Below are 17,901 nucleotides of genomic sequence, written 5' to 3' on the forward strand. Positions count from 1 at the left end.
TTTTTTAACAGGTTCTATAATTAGTTCATTTCTTAAGACTGTCGTAACATTATGAGTTACTTCCCTTACTTATAGATCTAGGACAAGTAAAAAAAAAAAAACAGAGTAAATTGTTATACTAATAATTAAGAATTTTATTTCATTTTGGCAGAGAAAACAAAATTTAATCTATCATCAACAAGCTCTCTCCAGGTATGATAATGAAGAGACAATAACGAATAAAATTTTCTTTGATGAGGCCTCTAATTCAATTTAGCTTTTTTTTTTTCTTAACCCTACCTAATGATTTTTTTTAAATCTCATTTAAAAAGAATTACAATTGTGTATTTTCATTTTTGTTTCAATAAATATTTATATTTGATTTTATTTTAGTAGACTCTAACAACTTCGTTAGTTCATTTGTATTAGAGGCTCACTAACATCAAACTCATGAAGGAAACAATAACAGAACTCAATTCTGTTTAAAAAATAGTTGTTTAATGATTGAATGAATGTTGCATAGCACATACAAAATGTCACAAATTGTTTCAAACATTCTTTTAATCATATTTTATGTACACATTTAATGATAAGCTGACTTTTATAAAAGTTACTATCACATCAAGTAATTAAAACAATACAATGAAAGAGTTGGACATATCATTTCATTATTTATACCACATTAATATTCTAACAATTTTCTTTGGATAAAGTCTTTTTGTCGTCAAAGTAACACCATTTACCTGTGTAGTTTTCTCAATGCTTTCAAACAGTAAGAATCAATTACAGGTAAGTTTATGGTGACAGAGAAATGAACTTTCCACAAACTCTAATGCTGAATATTAAACAAATACTTGATCATGTTTTAACCAACACAGACAAGGTCATGTTTTAACCAACACAGATATGATCATGTTTTAACCAACACAGACAAGGTCATGTTTTAACCAACACAGACATGATCATGTTTTAACCAACACAGACATGATCATGTTTTAACCAACACAGACATGATCATGTTTTAACCAACACAGACATGATCAGGTTTTAACCAACACAGACAAGGTCATGTTTTAACCAACACAGACATGATCAGGTTTTAACCAACACAGACATGATCAGGTTTTAACCAACACAGACATGATCAGGTTTTAACCAACACAGACATGATCAGGTTTTAACCAACACAGACATGATCAGGTTTTAACCAACACAGACAAGGTCATGTTTTAACCAACACAGACATGATCAAGTTTTAACCAACACAAACAAGGTCAGATTTTAACCAACACAGACAAGGTCATGTTTTAACCAACACAGACATGATCAGGTTTTAACCAACACAGACAAGGTCATGTTTTAACCAACACAGACATGATCAGGTTTTAACCAACACAGACATGATCAGGTTTTAACCAACACAGACAAGGTCATGTTTTAACCAACACAGACATGATCAGGTTTTAACCAACACAGACATGATCAGGTTTTAACCAACACATACATGATCATGTTTTAACCAACACAGACATGATCAGGTTTTAACCAACACAAACAAGGTCAGATTTTAACCAACACAGAACAGGTCATGTTTTAACCAACACAGACATGATCAGGTTTTAACCAACACAGACATGATCAGGTTTTAACCAACACAGACAAGGTCATGTTTTAACCAACACAGACAAGGTCAGATTTTAACCAACACAGAAGTGATCATGTTTTAACCAACACAGACAAGGTCATGTTTTAACCAACACAGACATGATCATGTTTTAACCAACACAGACATGATCATGTTTTAACCAACACAGACATGATCAGGTTTTAACCAACACAGACATGATCAGGTTTTAACCAACACAGACATGATCAGGTTTTAACCAACACAGACATGATCATTTTTTAACCAACACAGACATGATCAGGTTTTAACCAACACAGACATGATCAGGTTTTAACCAACACAGACAAGGTCATGTTTTAACCAACACAGACAAGGTCAGATTTTAACCAACACAGAAGTGATCATGTTTTAACCAACACAGACAAGGTCATGTTTTAACCAACACAGACATGATCAGGTTTTAACCAACACAGACATGATCAGGTTTTAACCAACACAGACATGATCAGGTTTTAACCAACACAGACATGATCAGGTTTTAACCAACACAGACATGATCAGGTTTTAACCAACACAGACAAGGTCATGTTTTAACCAACACAGACAAGGTCATGTTTTAACCAACACAGACAAGGTCAGGTTTTAACCAACACAGACATGATCAGGTTTTAACCAACACAGACAAGGTCATGTTTTAACCAACACAGACAAGGTCATGTTTTAACCAACACAGACATGATCAGGTTTTAACCAACACAGACATGATCAGGTTTTAACCAACACAGACAAGGTCATGTTTTAACCAACACAGACATGATCAGGTTTTAACCAACACAGACAAGGTCAGGTTTTAACCAACACAGAAGTGATCATGTTTTAACCAACACAGAAGTGATCATGTTTTTACCAACACAGACAAGGTCATGTTTTAACCAACACAGAAGTGATCATGTTTTAACCAACACAGAAGTGATCATGTTTTAACCAACACAGAAGTGATCATGTTTTTGTCATCTGGCATCTATATTGTTCAAAGCATTGTCTACTAAAATAAATTTGGCAACATTATGAGCCAACTCACTGTACTGTTGTCTGTGGCAATCTAGGAATCTATTGCCTCTCAAGTCTAATGTTTCTAGGTTGTGTGTTCCTGAAATTTCTTTCAAGAAATGAACTATAGCTGAACATGAAAAACCATTTTTTCTGAAAAGAAAACAAAACAATAATTTCTCAGCTCCAGATTTGTGCGTACATAGCAAGGAGATAAAGCGATTTGTTACAAAAAAAATAGGTGGCTATGTACTCGAACATTTCATCCCACACAAAAATATTTTCCACACAACTCACACCAGACATGCAATGACAGCCAGTGACCAAGAATTGGCCTATAAAGTCACCATGTCAATTTAATTCGTAATCTTTTCATCTTTTTGAAATTTCATTATGTCTGGTCTTCCCAAACAGCTGGTGTAAATGTATTTTTAAGAATATTTTATGTATGGATTATATTTATTATTTTTGTATAACACATCTTTCATGCAATAGCATGCTCATTGCGCTATGGTCCTATCTCTTTTTACCACCTGTGGGGGGAGGGAAATCGAGTAGGGATTTGAACTCGACCCCCTGATAAACTTGAAATATATGCCTCTCCGCCCAGAATCCAACATTATATCTATATAATGTGTATTCATTTGTACGCAAATATGCATACTTAATTAATCTTTCAAAAAACTATTATTATTGCACCTTTAGTGCATCTATTGCATGAAGAAAGATGTCGAAATCAGATATTTTTTTAGTTTTTTGTCTATTTTTTATCTATGACCATGAGATAAAAAAAAGTCTCTTTTCCCAAATAGTTCCACTTTTAAAGGAAAACGGAATAAGATGTAGAAGGGATTTAAAGAAACTAATTAGTTAAAAGAAAATAGATTTTTATAGCCAGAAAAATTTTAACATAGAACTCATCATCTATATTATGCCAGAAAATGATAATGAAAAGATAGACTGATTAGTAAACTTAAACCATTTCATCACTTCTAATGGAACTTTATTTGTATAAACTCTTAAATTAATGCATACATTTTTTTATAATATATAAAAAAACAAAAAAAAAAACACAAAATCGTCATTACTATATACTGTCTGTCCTAAGAACACATGCACAACATGATAGAAAATATGCCTTGAAGAATTAAGTGTCATTTACTTTTTCCAGCTTCAGAGTCTAGATCAAAGTTTGTTTTACATGTTTCAGGAGTTCCTTCAAAATTAATGTTTATTAGATTAAACCTCCTGCAGAACGTCAGGGGAAGGTAGCAGGTAGGGTTTGAACCTAGTCCACAGCAAAAACCACATGACCAGGCAATATGTTCTATCAATAGTATTTATTTTTCTTGACTGTACATAAATACATACAAAGCAACATCTACAGAAACTGTTTTAAAAGTTTTCAGACAAGCAACTGCATGAAAAAAAAACTGACCTTAAAGAAATGTCCTTAACATGAGTGTCTCTAATTATCTGGCTCACAAAGGAAAGAGTTGCTTCGCCTGGAAGGATGAAAATATATAAACTATTCTTATTAAAGCCATTTTTTTTTAAGTCTTGAAAGAATTTCATACCATTAAATACATCATCCACATCTCTAAACAAAATGGACATACTCAACATATGTTCAAATATTGTAATTCCCTGGCAAAACTATTGTTAAACTAATAAGTTAAAATAGTAGCAAATGTTTAGAGCTGTATTGTCAATCAGCAGAAATTGTTTATAGCTGAGAACTCATTCATAAACTTTCAAAACAAAATATGACATATTAACACCAAGAAAGACATGAGTAAAGTAAAATATATGTGCTAAATAGATTTACTCCTCTAACATCCAAGCAAGCGTTACTTTTACATATGTGATGTATGTGGATGAGAATGCTTCTTCAGAATAGGGCTCTCTAGAACTTGATTCCACTTTCAGGGTGTTTCAAAGTCACTTGTCACAGAGAAGTATATTGAAGCCCAATTCAAAAAGTGCTGGTCGCAAGTGTGTGTCTGTTACTTATGTGAATGTTATTCCTGTTTGCATCTATATTGTAATTGTTATAGAAGTAATTCTGAAGAGGACAATTTAATTTTATTTCATCTGACCAATAAAATTATAGTTAATTACAGCTGAAGGAGGCTACCAACGTGCCCAACCTTTGAGGTGAATGGCACAAATTTTGTATCAAAATATATTTTACATAATTGTACTTATTCTTATAACTGACTCTTTGAACATGTTATGTTAATACGTCACATGATATTATTATTATTATTGTCTATATTAAAAGGTGATACACAATTATACAACATAATTCAAACCTAAATTGTTTTCAGACAGATCCAGGGCTATCAGATTTTTACACATAGATACTGGGATAAATATTTCTGGAAAAAAAAAAGAGAATTTTGATAATGAAATAGAATAGTTTAATCATTTGTATTACTAAATAATAATTACTAAATGGTAAAAATCTATATTTCTTATTTATCATTTATTTTATAAAGATCACATGAAAACTTATTTTAAGAAATATCCAATGAAAAGTTTTGTACATGAAACTTTTAATTTTCAACAACAAAAAAAAAGAAAATCCTTAATTAGAAATACTATTTACCAGCTAATCTATCAATATTTGCCGTATGAAGACATCCTTTCAAACTCAAACTTTGTAAAGACATCTTTAGGGTGGACAGGCAACTAGAAAGTGCTGAGCAACTGGCTGGTGTCAAGACTTGCCAGTCCTCAAGAATTAGTGTGGTCATTTGTCTGTCTGACATACATTACACTAAAAGTTATAAGCTAATTATAAAGAAAAAACAACAACAAAAAAAAAAACTAGGTTAAGAACATAGATTTTAAAGAAGGACGGAAAAAAAAAAGAGTGATTGAGAAATAAGAAATGAAAAATTAGAACTAAACTTTGATTTGAAGAAAAACAAATTAACACAAGCATTGATTGATATAAAATTACATTCTGTCCTTAGTGTTTTTAATGAAACAGAGGGTATCTGTAAAAACATTGTTACTTGACATTCTTAGCATGTCTCCATGTTATCTTTTGTTTTCTTCAATGCTGTTGTTAAAATGAGAATTCTAGCTTGTTTGTTTTTAACATAAAATCAAGCTAAATCTGTTGGTGTTTTACATCTTTCTCTTGGCACAGCTACAGTTTGAGTTTAAGCACATTGGCACAATTTAGGCCATGTCGTGCCCGTAGTCCTTTAAGGATCACTCTCCCTTTAAATAACAAGGGCTAAATTTTATACAGTTAAATCATTAAAAACAAGGTCTATTCACAATTAAAATAGTAAAGGTAGTAAAAATGTAATAATTTGGAAAAAATCTTATGTAAATATTATATGTTCACAATTCATAAATCAGATCTTCGTAGACAACCCCACCTCCCGGACAAAGCCCAGTACCTTCCTCCCAGGGTTGACATGTTGAATAGTGTTTTTATAGCACAGCTACATAATAAAATACAGTTTCCAACTGTTTCCATATTGTTAATTTCACTGTTGATACTGTGGGCTTTTTGGTGGTTTTATTTTTACCTCACTAAATTTCCATTCTGAGAGCAAATATGGTTTTATCATCAATGAATTGTAAGTTTTCAAGTTTTTGACATTTCTGAATCTGAAAATGTTTCTTTTGTTACCTTGAAGAAACAGGATTAGTGAATCAATACTTCTTTGACTTTGGTAATAAAATGAAACTCCATGACATTTGCCACTGTTAACTACTTGGCAAGAGAAACCATTAAACAAGTTTGTAATGATTGATATTACTTAAGTTGCAATCCTGGAGTAACTTGTACATTTTTTTTCCATCTTTAGTCCTAGTGTTTCTTTGAGGGGAGATATAAGGCACGTCTTCGAGTCCAAAGATTAATGAGGAATGCAGTATTGAGGGTAGATAGCCATTTAATAAATAGCTTTTATTTATTCCAACACATTACCATACATTTCCTTTTGATGATTACTTTGTAAAATAACAAGATTGTTAGCCAGATGCTTTGCCCTCCTTCAATTGCTTGAGTCTCAACTTTTCTTCTATATTTCTTACAGATTTATGTCCAGGTTTTCCATGCACTACATGGGGTTTATTTAATGGTTTGAATTTGTTCAGCATCTCTTGAAAATATTCTATCCATCTTCCAAGCTGGTCAGCTTTAGTAGAAAATAGTTGCTTCTCCCAAACTTTTACATAGTAATAAACTTTTCATCAACTGAAGAGTGTCATCATTTTATATGACTGCATACCCTGTTCCAAGCTGAGTAATTGTTTCCCTCTTTGAATGATTGTTCTCAAATTTTCGCTTCCAATTCCTAAGCATCACTGCAACCTGCTTCCAAACTCTCTGATGACCTTATTTAAAACACTTGTTTGTAATTTCTTGCTTTGATGCGATTACTTATGAAAATAAAAAAAAAAGATTCACTATACCAATGTTGTTTTTGCCATGTTTTTCCAATAACATTGTTCAAAGACTCAGAGATATAACTTTATTACAAATCTAATAATTACTTAAAGTTGTCCAAAGTTATGTTGTAAACCATATTTGTTTTTTAAATGTTGGCTGCATTTCATTTTTGTAGTTGTGTTATGCAGTTTGTCCAGAATGAATGATAAGTTTTGAAGATTTAGAAAAATGAAAGAAAATTTATTTTTCTAAGTATAACATGTAAAAAGAAAAAAACAAATATTAATACACCTACAAGTGTGAAAGAAACTATATTTACTTACTTTTTATAGTTAGATATCTAAGATGATTCTGAACAAAAAGTCGAGATACACTGTTACTGAAACACAGATTTGTTAACGCTGCATCCCTGGACACAAAGCCAGCAAGTACACATTCAGTTTTAACTCCAAGTGTACACAAATAAACTTCCAAAAGTTTTGTACCTAGAAACTCTAGAAAGGGATGAACATATCACATTACTTATTTGTTAACAAAAAATATTTTAAACTAAATAGGACATAATTCTATTTCTTAAAAAGTTTTTGCATAGTATTTTACCTCCAAGTGCAGCAATTTTTTGAGATTCCTGGAGTTTAATAAATGTATCTATTTCTGTAGAGCCTAAAAAAAATAGATTATAATTATTTCAATTCAACCAAGAAAAAACAACTCTTTCATAATTTTAGAAAAATTATTTTAAAATAAATATTTATACTAAATAAATTTAGAAAATCAACTCTAACTTTTCCCACTGAGATGATCATTGACAAGCAGGTCTTCAATGTTTTCAACCCTTTCTTGTAAACTAACAAACATTAATTTATCAAGTGGATAGGTAGACCTGTCAAACAGAATACAGATTTCAAAGAACATTAAAAAAAAAAAGGTGAATGTAGTTAAATTATAAATCTAAAGGTGGTTAGGTTTTAACTAGATAAACATTTTTTTAAGGAATGGAATGATTGGTTAAAAATTTGATTACTGATCTAAAGATTACAAATTCATGTCCTGGAGAGTCTTTTCATAAGGTTTCTGGCCTAGGCTGAGGAAAGAAAGGTGGTTTGACATTTCGCTGGTCACACAGACATTGATGAACTTAGCCAGCTCTTGAAAAGTTGCCAAATAAACTTCTATGCTGTGTATAATCAATAAAAGTGTAGCCCAGGGAAGCAGAAGCAATCAGTAAAATATTTAGGCAACAATGAATGGCACCATTGATAACTTTTAACAGAAAAAATTGAGCATGAAATTATGCCTGATCCATTGCATTTCATATTAGTTTATTCCAAAGCAATAAAATTATTTAAAAAACTGAAATGAGGGTGACCATCTAGAGTTTCCTAACAGGTGGGTAACGATTAAATATATATAAATAAAGTATTTGCTCATGTTATAGCCAAACAAATAATATTTTCAATGTTTATAAGAATAAAAGCAAAATACGACCTGCTGGCCACTGCTGTCAAGATGTCTTCCATTATCAAATAATTATAATCAGTAGAAGACAAAGTAAAACTTTTTAAATGAGCTCTCTGAAGTAGACTGCATAGCCCTTGCAGTAATTGAGGAGGTAACTCAGGAACTGTAATCAAGACCAAACTATTGAACAAAAGTAACACAAGAACAAAGAGCATGCTATTATTTTAATGAATAATGTTCCATCACAAATTTGCTTTTCCTTTAGAGGACATTATAAATATACTAAAAGCTTTTACTTTAAAGGACATTATAAAAATACTAAGTTACATACTAAACAAACAAAAATAGTTAATACATTTTCAATTTAAAACCACTTTAACACTATTAACAGATGGCTAATCAGCAACAGTGACATCCTGCAAAGAACCAACTCTTGTAGAAGAAGAAATCAGAAAGAGAAGCTGGTGCTGGATTGGGCACACTTTGGGCAAATTGCTAACTAGCATCACAAGAGAGGCATTGAACTGGAACCCATAAGGCAAGAGAAAGAAAAGGTCTAAGAAGCACCTGGCTACAAGAACTAGAGGCTGACATATTCAAGTTTGGTTACACCTGGAACAAGATGGAAAGTATGGCCCAGGGCAGGGGACTATGGAGATCTATTGTTGGTGGCCCAGGGCAGGGGACTATGGAGATCTATTGTTGATCTATACTTCAATAGGGGTGACAGGCTGTAAGTAAGTAAGTAATAGATGACTAACAATGACTAATTTCCTCATAAATGCACACTAAGCGAACTTCATTATTTTCATTATAGAAAAGCAATCCATCTAATTAAAAATGTATAATCTATTAGGAGTAATACCAATAACATTGATAATTAATAAAAAATAATGCTCAATATATTTTTTATTAATGCTAAAAAAATAATTGAATTCTAATGAGTAGCAATGCTTACTTTGTTTTTAAAAAGTAAAAAAAATAAAGAAAGAAAATGTATCTTAACTGATCAGATATATTATTACCTCCAAGGTGAAGCTCTCTGAGTGAAAGCCAAGATCTAAGATGATGATCCAAGACTGGGACATAGAAATCTTTATCAACCAGATTTGTGAATTTGAAATCAGCTTTTGTCATTCCAGCATTGCTATCACTGACAAAGGGGAGAAAAATGTTATTTTGGGTAGAATAAAGTATTTATTCATTAATGGGACTTTCATAAACATGCTATGGTAATTCATCAACAATGATATCATTGGACATTATTAATGCATTTATTTATAAAGACTTTAAAAATTAACAATACTTGGAAATACAAACTAACAACTTAGAAGTAGAGCCAGAAGTTCCAAACAGAACAGCATCATCCATCAGATCAAAGTCAGGATTTGTTTCTGAACTAAAGACACAATTTTAAAAATCAATTAATTAAATAATATATAGCATTAATATGTAGACACATTTAAGTCTTTAATATAAACTATAACTATTATGCCAATTATGAACTATTCACATGCTTATTCTAACACTTTAACTATTGATCTATTACTTACTCTGATATTGTTTGGTCTAAATACTCTGCACAGTTTGTCTCACTTTTTTCCCGTCCTAGAATAATGGATGCTTCATCCTGACCACTGCTAATCAATGACATTAAATGTTTTTTATCTTTCTGGCCTTCCACTGTTGAGTAATATCCCAATACTCCACTACAGATGGACAAAACAGAGTCAAAATATTGCAAATCATTAGTCCGTATAACATTGATGCTAATTCTTTCCAGTTTTTGGGCTCTTTCTTTTAGAATCTTAACCAAAGTTAGTAGCAAAGGAGAACTCTTCAGTATAACAGATATCACCATTAAAGAACCACAAAAGGCATCCAATATGGCCTCATTTTTTCTATCCAATAGGAATTTACTGTGTTTTTGATCCAGGGTGATAAAAAGGACATAATGAGCAGCCAAAACAGCTAAATGTTCTACCATGTTTGCAGAGTCCATTACTCTCTTTTTCACATGACCTATGTGCTGTGTGTTGATTGGGGTGAAAAGGTCAAGCAGATATGAATAAGCATCAACAAGATGACCTGGTAAAGTAAAAAAAAAAAAATTTAAGATTTTTTAAAACTATAGACCTTTACTAATGACAGTGGTATATGATGATCACTGCTCACTGGAAACTTAACTTGTAGTGATTGGATGTTGTGAAGACAACCAAAGTTTTTAACCCGTCTAGGTAAAAAGTCATTCAATGTATGTTGAGATCTACAGTCTATTCTTCTACATTGTCTGACCAGCTTTTCTTATGTATATTTTGCTTATGTGCTGCCTCTATTGTACACTGAAAAATTAATAAACAAGAAATCCTGTTTTAGAGTGTTTACAAATAATCTTTGTTGTTGAGGTTTTCCTGGAAGACTGACAAACATTTGTTTTAGCCTAAACATTTAAGATTAACTCAATGAAAAGTGATAGTACAAAATTGAATTTTACTGGAAAACTATTTCACTTAAATAGTATTTCTTCACAGTTTGACGAAACATTTGTTCTGAGAATTTACATCCCCTCTTAATTTACTAACTTTAGTCAATATCTTGAAAACAAATTCTAATTGTTAAACACCTACACGACAACAGCTAGTACACAAATTTGATTGGTTGATGCTATGTATTATTAATTATTTATTATGCCACTCATTATATAGTGAAAACGTGTCATGCGGTGAAGCTTTGCATCTTTTCATCTTTTTATGTTAAGGGAGTGTTTAGATTTAAACCAGAATAAATTAAGTATTCAAATTCAATTGCTAGATTGTGTGTCATAAAAGAGCAGTGAAAAAGCAGACATTTGAGGCTAATGCCAGACAGAGGACAAGACCCCAAAGAGGAGGACATGGCCTCTTTTCACGGACATCTGGTAACCCTAAACTCTCATCCCTTATATAGCAGTGTACACTGATCTTTCTGGATCATTGATATTATAAATAATAATAATAATAATAATAATAATAATTAGGCTTGTCTTTGAGTCTGAAGATTAATGAGGAATGCAGTATTTCCAGTGGCTACGCATCCCCAGCTGTGACCTACATATTATGCCACATCCAGGGCAAGCATAACCATTGTCAGCCGGTGGTCGATTAAGGATATCATATATAGTAATGTTCCCCTTTCACAACTTGTGGTCTATAGGGCCGATGATGTAAAGGTCATCTGTTTCTGTGACCCACGGTTAATAAGGGTGTCATATGGCCAGCACAACGAACTGCCTTTACTTTACCCCAACTAATGTCAGGTACCCATTAGACCTCTGTGGACTCAAACGCACCCAAAGATCCCGAAATTAAAAATCCCAGTCTTCATCAGGATTCCAACCCAGGACCCCTAGTTCGGAAGCTGTGCGCTTTACTGCTCAGCCACTGTGCCTCCTACATCATAAATAGTACATTCTTAAGATTCTACCTTGATGCCACATCATGTCTATGCAATTTAGTACACACATTTTGAGTCACAATAAGCTTAAACAAAGCCAGAAACCATTTCCAATTTCATCTTCCAACTGAGATCTCAATGAAGAATAGGTAGGCTAGATCCTATAGCTTACTTAAAGAACCATTAGTGACAGAGACTGTATAAGGTTTGACAGCTTAACTCTGACACACATTTAAATACTTGAAGTCAAAGAGAATCATCAAAAGAGACAATGTTAATAAAGTTTACAACTTATAAAGATTCTTAATATATATTAAATTGGCCTTAAATGGAAATGGGTTAGATGAACAGACCATGTCCTTCAATGCCAGAAATGTTTCAAAAACAAAAATTAAGACATGACCATGTCTAGGCAGGAATGATATGCTTTGCACTGGCAAGCACTCTTCCATATGTGGTGTTAGACATGTAACGAACTAACTAATTACACCACTGGCTACTGCTAGTATTTTGATAAACTATAAAGTTCTAAAAAAGCCAAAGATCAAATGAAAATGATTATCATATTTCATACTCATTACTGTTGTCTCTATAGCTTTCTCATTTTCTACGCATGATCTCACTTTTTGCAACGCAACAATAATACAGCTTTGCAACATTAGAATGGATGAAGAAAAAAGTTAATATCTTTCATTTGCCAAATGCCAACATCATTCACACACCACTTCTAAAAAGAGTTTTTATTTACTGACAGTAGATATCAGTTTGAAGTAGAGACTACTTGATTCAGTACTAAGAAACAGAAACTTGGAATATGGCCCTCTTTTCACTTTATTATAAGTAGGATTATAAATAGATTGATTCACAATACATTCATTTTACCTGATGGCAGACTTGAGCCTTTATCATATTCTTCAATGAGTTGAACAATAGCTCTGCGATACAACAGTCTTGACAATCCCCAGTCCCAACCATCACATGGAAAGAGGTCCAAAAGATGAGGGCAGGTTGTGGATTTAATTGGATATGTCTCATTGTTAAAGAATAAAATACGCTGCAATCTGTACAATGCAGACTTAACATTGATGCCTGAATAAAAAAAATTAAATAATATCTTAAACTCATATGATTTGAATGAACATTTATTTATTGAAATTATACACACTCTCATCTCAGATATACTCAATATAAATTTTAACAAGTAACATAATTTTTTTTAAACATTTTTTAAAAAGTTATTTTGATGTACCTGATAAAAATATATCTTATCTTATATAATTAGTTGTTACTTCAAAAAAGAAGATGATTACGTCCTACGCGTCATGCATTTAGTCTTACATATTAACCAATGACCTAAATTCTGCTAAGTCACTGGTTTTCCTGGTTAGCTCAGGCAACCCATTCCATGCTCTAATAGCACTAGGAAAGAAGGAGCATTTGTACAAAGTTATCCTATCATATGGAACGAGGAATGAGTCTTTATCTTTGTGTCTTTCTGAGTATTTTATTAGATTTTGTTTTTGTATTTGAAGATTATGGTTCAGTGTTTTATGTATAATTGCTACTTTACTTTTAAGTCTTCTATCCTGAAGGCTTTCTAAATTAAGTGATTTTACTAAAGGTGTTACTCTAGTCAAATGTCCCAAACAGAGGATGCATATTCTATTATTGGCCTAACCAAGGTTAAATAACATTTTAATTTTATGTTCTTATTTGATTTATAGAAATTTCTTTTAATAAACCCTAATGCTTTGTTTGACTTTTTGATAGTGTCATCAATATGACAGTTTTTCATTTATTATAACACCTAGGTATTTTGCATTTTTTAGATAAGTGGAATTAATTTGTTTTAGTTTTTTTGTTACTCTTAATAAGTGACATTTTTCTGGGTGGAAAGACATGCTCCAATTTGATTCCCATCTCTGTAATTCATCTTATTCTCTTTGTAAAATTTCTGTATCTTGTGTCATTTTTATTGTTCCATATATTATGCAATCATCTGCTAATAATCTGACTTTTGTTCCTGAACGAATGCAATTTGGTATCTATACTGGACACTATACAGGAAACATCTAAGACTTTTTGAGCGCTTCCACCAAAGATGCTTGCGCTCCATCATGGACATACGGTGGCAAGACCGCACTATAAACAGCAATGTCTATGCGAACGCCAGTATGGACAGTATAGAGGGACTTCTTTTGGTCTGACAGTTGCGCTGGGTAGGGCACGTATCCCGTATGGCAGACGATTGTATGCCAAAAGCAGTCTTTTTTGGTGAGCTAAAAGGTGGTCAACGTAACAGAGGCGCCCCACGGAAACACTTCAAAGACCAGCTTAGGCATCAACTTTCCTTGGCTGACATAGAAGAGAGCACCTGGTTGCATGCGGCCTCAGAACGAGACAGCTGGATGTCACTCACGAAATCCACGGGATACACAAGTGAGACCAAATGAAAATCTGCAGCTGAGGACAAATGCATATGGCGAAAAGAAAATCTAAATCGACCACCTGCGATTTATGGTTATGCTTGTCCTGGATGTGGCAAAATATGTAGGTCACGACTGGGACTGCGCAGCCACAGGAAATACTGCATTCTTCACTAATCCTCGGACTCGAAGACAAGCCTTATTATTATGTGATTAAAAAATAATAGTGGGCCTAAGACTGTTCCTTGAAGTAAACCTGTGTTTACTATAATTGGTGTTAATATGGAGCCATTTATTATTACAGTTTGTTCTCTCCCTATCAGAAAATTCTTAATCCACTGATGCGATGGACCATCAATACCAAAATATTTTAATTTTTTAAGCAAACTATGGTGGTGAACTTTGTCAAAAGCCTTGGAAAAAATTAATAAGATAGCATCTATTTGCTCACTATTATCTAAACCTTTTGAAACATCATCAATTAGTCCTTTTAGTTGTGTTTCACATGATCTATATTTGGTATGGAGTAAGAACATTATGGTTGTCTAAGTGGTTTATGATGTTGCTACATATTATGTGTTCTAAAATTTTACATGTGATGCTGGTTAGTGATACTGGTCTGTAGTTTCCTGGGTCAGATTTATCTCCTTTTTTAAATAGTGGGGTGACATTAACTTCTTTCCAGTCCCTTGGTACTCTGCCCTGGTTAAGAGATGCCTGAAAAAGTATTTTGAACAATGGTGCTAGCTCATTGCTTATTTCTTTGAGTAATCTAGCTGGAATATAGACTTTAAGGAGAAAAATTAATACAAAATTTCTAAAGCACTTTTCTACCTATTAAAAAACTTGAATGTTTAGAAAGAATGCTAGCAATGGTTTCAAAATCACAAATCATGTTAAAGTCAACTCAAATAAAGCTTATGAGTTAGTGTAAAACTTAAATCATCAAACCCAAGCTGTTGATAAGCTTTAAGGCACTAAAATACTAATTTACTGTTTTTATCACTGTAGTCACCATTTGTAAAGAACATGAAGCTCAATTAATAGTCAATTAATTTGAATCAATTTTTCAACACATTATGTTCAGTTAATGTAAATAATACAATATTGTTAAATCCAATATATGCAATACCGGTAGTGAAAATTTTGATTTTCACTGATAATTTCACACCATAAGGGTTTGCTTTTAAGTATTAAGATAAAAGAAAACGGCAACATGTGGATAAGAAGTGACCTAGTCTGAAGAGGGTCTATTTGGATGTTCTCTTTTCACCATCTGTGTTGTACCTATCTTTGGTAGTAGTTTTACTTTGGGTCTGAAGAATTTTTCCAACTCAAAAGCCTGCTCTATTACTATAATGAAAATAATTTGAAATAGTATTTTGATTTATCCAAAAGAATTTAATTTAAAAAAAACAAGCATTTTTTATTTTTAAAAAAAATAAAATTTTCTTTTAATTTCACAAAATATTTACCTCGTTTCAAAAGTACTTTCTCCAGTCGTAAAATGTCATACACTGACAGATAATCCACTATCAAATTCAAACATGGTTGATTAATTTCTGCATAAAAAATAAATATTAATATAAAGATACAATATATAATATTCATTTTAAGATAAGTTTGTTAGTGTTAACATTTCAAATGAACTTGGCACTATGTTATGTGAGCAAGGTAACTGTCAGACCTGCAAATGTCACACTTGCCATCCCATGTTTTAAAATGACCTTCAAGATCAGTTGTTAATTCAACTCTAACAGAAAATGTGTCATATATGTGATAATATGTTCAGGTGCCATATATATATGATTTACATTGGATACACGAGCAGGACCTTAAAAACATGACTCAAGAACACCTTAGAAAGATTCATAATTGCATAAAAGCTTGTCTCTATTCATTGTAAAAGTACACAACATAGGGGTACCACAGATTTCCTTACAATTGCTATACAACAATGGACTTGACGAAAATACCCAACAGATTGAAAATAAATGTATTTACATACAGCCCTACAAGATCAATAACCAACAAGTTTCTCTTTAAAATGAGATGGGGACAAGCATTCTGCTTTTTTTTTTGTCAAATCCATTTATCTTATTCCAACCTGCACTTTTACACCAGCACAGGTCATTTCCATTCAACCACATCGCATGAAAAAAAAATTCTGACTGAAGTCATGCGATGTAGTTGGATGGTGTTGAATGCAGATGAAAAGTCGACAAATAATACTCTGGCGTAGTGTCTCTGAGTATCAAAATGATGATATAGACAATCCAGCATGAATAGTATTGTATCTTCTGTACTTCTTGACACGAAACACATACACACTCACAACCAGGCACTTTATGTATTAGACTTCTATGTACTTCTCAATGATGACAGAGGACCACTCTGACCAAAAGTGGGATGAAGGAGTTTTTATATCTTTCTTTTTGTTGTTCATATTTGCATCTATATTGTTATTGTTACAGTAGTTACACTGAGGTGGTCAATTGTAGTAAAATGAATTTCCATTTGATTGAACCAATAAAAATTATCTATATCTTATCTTATAAATATTTATTTAATGATTAATGTAGACTAAATATATAGATTCTAAATCTAGAGTCTAGACTAGATCTTAGCAGGTTGGCTGCCTGGTCGTGCGGTATGCAAACTGGGTCAGGACTCTCATCATGATGCTGGGATGGTCTTGATGGGATCGTGCCTAGGTTCATATACTTATAGTCATACCCTGCCCTCTGCCATATCCGTAGCCAGTAGCTCAGGGGGAGGTTTAGAACTTTAGACTAGGATAAAAGGAACATCCAAAACAAGTATAATCAACTAAACAAACAATATTCCACAGTTCTATCATAGATTTTTCAGTAATCAGTAAATCTCAATCGATTTTATCAATTAATCATGTTATTATTTTTTATTACTTGTACAATCATGTTACTTTTCATGTACAATGTCATTAATGATATCATTTGTACTAAAATTCATAATAATGATGATAATGGATAATATGATTATCATCATAATAATAATTGATTATGATCACATTCAGATCACATCACTTGTCATTATCATTAATAATTTTAATGTCATCACCTTCCAAAAAGGATTCGGTAAAATTCGTGTTCAAACTTATAACTTTACAACATTGAATTTGCAATGACTGCACAGCATGTTTTATATCCATTGTTAAGTATGAGGAATCTAGACTCCAGGTCTAGACTGAACTTTTAGTCTACATTACTGTCATTAGGCCTAGCAGAACAGCTTTGGCTTGATTGACTTCTCTCTACTCCAGATCTAGATCTACCACTGTACTTGAAGTAGGCTTAGATAGATCTACTTGATGTTATTTTTCAAGCAGAATTAATTTTTCTAATCTCTAAGACTAAAGATGAAACTTTTCATGGAAGATAATCAGTAATTCCAATCAGATATAAATATATATATATCAGGCTTGTCTAAAGATAAATGAGGTCTGCAGTATTTCACGTTGCTACGCA

At 32.4% G+C, this 17,901-nt stretch overlaps 1 protein-coding gene across 1 annotated transcript; it reads right to left on the reverse strand.

Moving 5' to 3' along the window:
• Window positions 1-455: 455 nt before the first annotated feature.
• Window positions 456-17,773, reverse strand: LOC106064973 (uncharacterized). Its single transcript, XM_056029222.1, has 14 exons — window positions 17,495-17,773; window positions 15,871-15,957; window positions 12,852-13,058; window positions 10,091-10,625; window positions 9,862-9,936; window positions 9,563-9,690; window positions 8,565-8,700; window positions 7,862-7,959; window positions 7,677-7,739; window positions 7,400-7,570; window positions 5,268-5,423; window positions 4,972-5,037; window positions 4,095-4,161; window positions 456-2,809 (listed from the first exon to the last, which is right to left on the reverse strand). The coding sequence occupies exons 1-14, from the start codon at window positions 17,583-17,585 to the stop codon at window positions 2,617-2,619; spliced, it is 2,073 nt and encodes a 690-aa protein (XP_055885197.1). The 5' UTR covers window positions 17,586-17,773; the 3' UTR covers window positions 456-2,616.
• Between the last annotated feature and the right edge of the window lie 128 nt (window positions 17,774-17,901).

This window comes from Biomphalaria glabrata, chromosome 5 (assembly GCF_947242115.1).
Source record: "Biomphalaria glabrata chromosome 5, xgBioGlab47.1, whole genome shotgun sequence".
NCBI classification, from domain to species: Eukaryota; Metazoa; Mollusca; class Gastropoda; family Planorbidae; genus Biomphalaria; species Biomphalaria glabrata.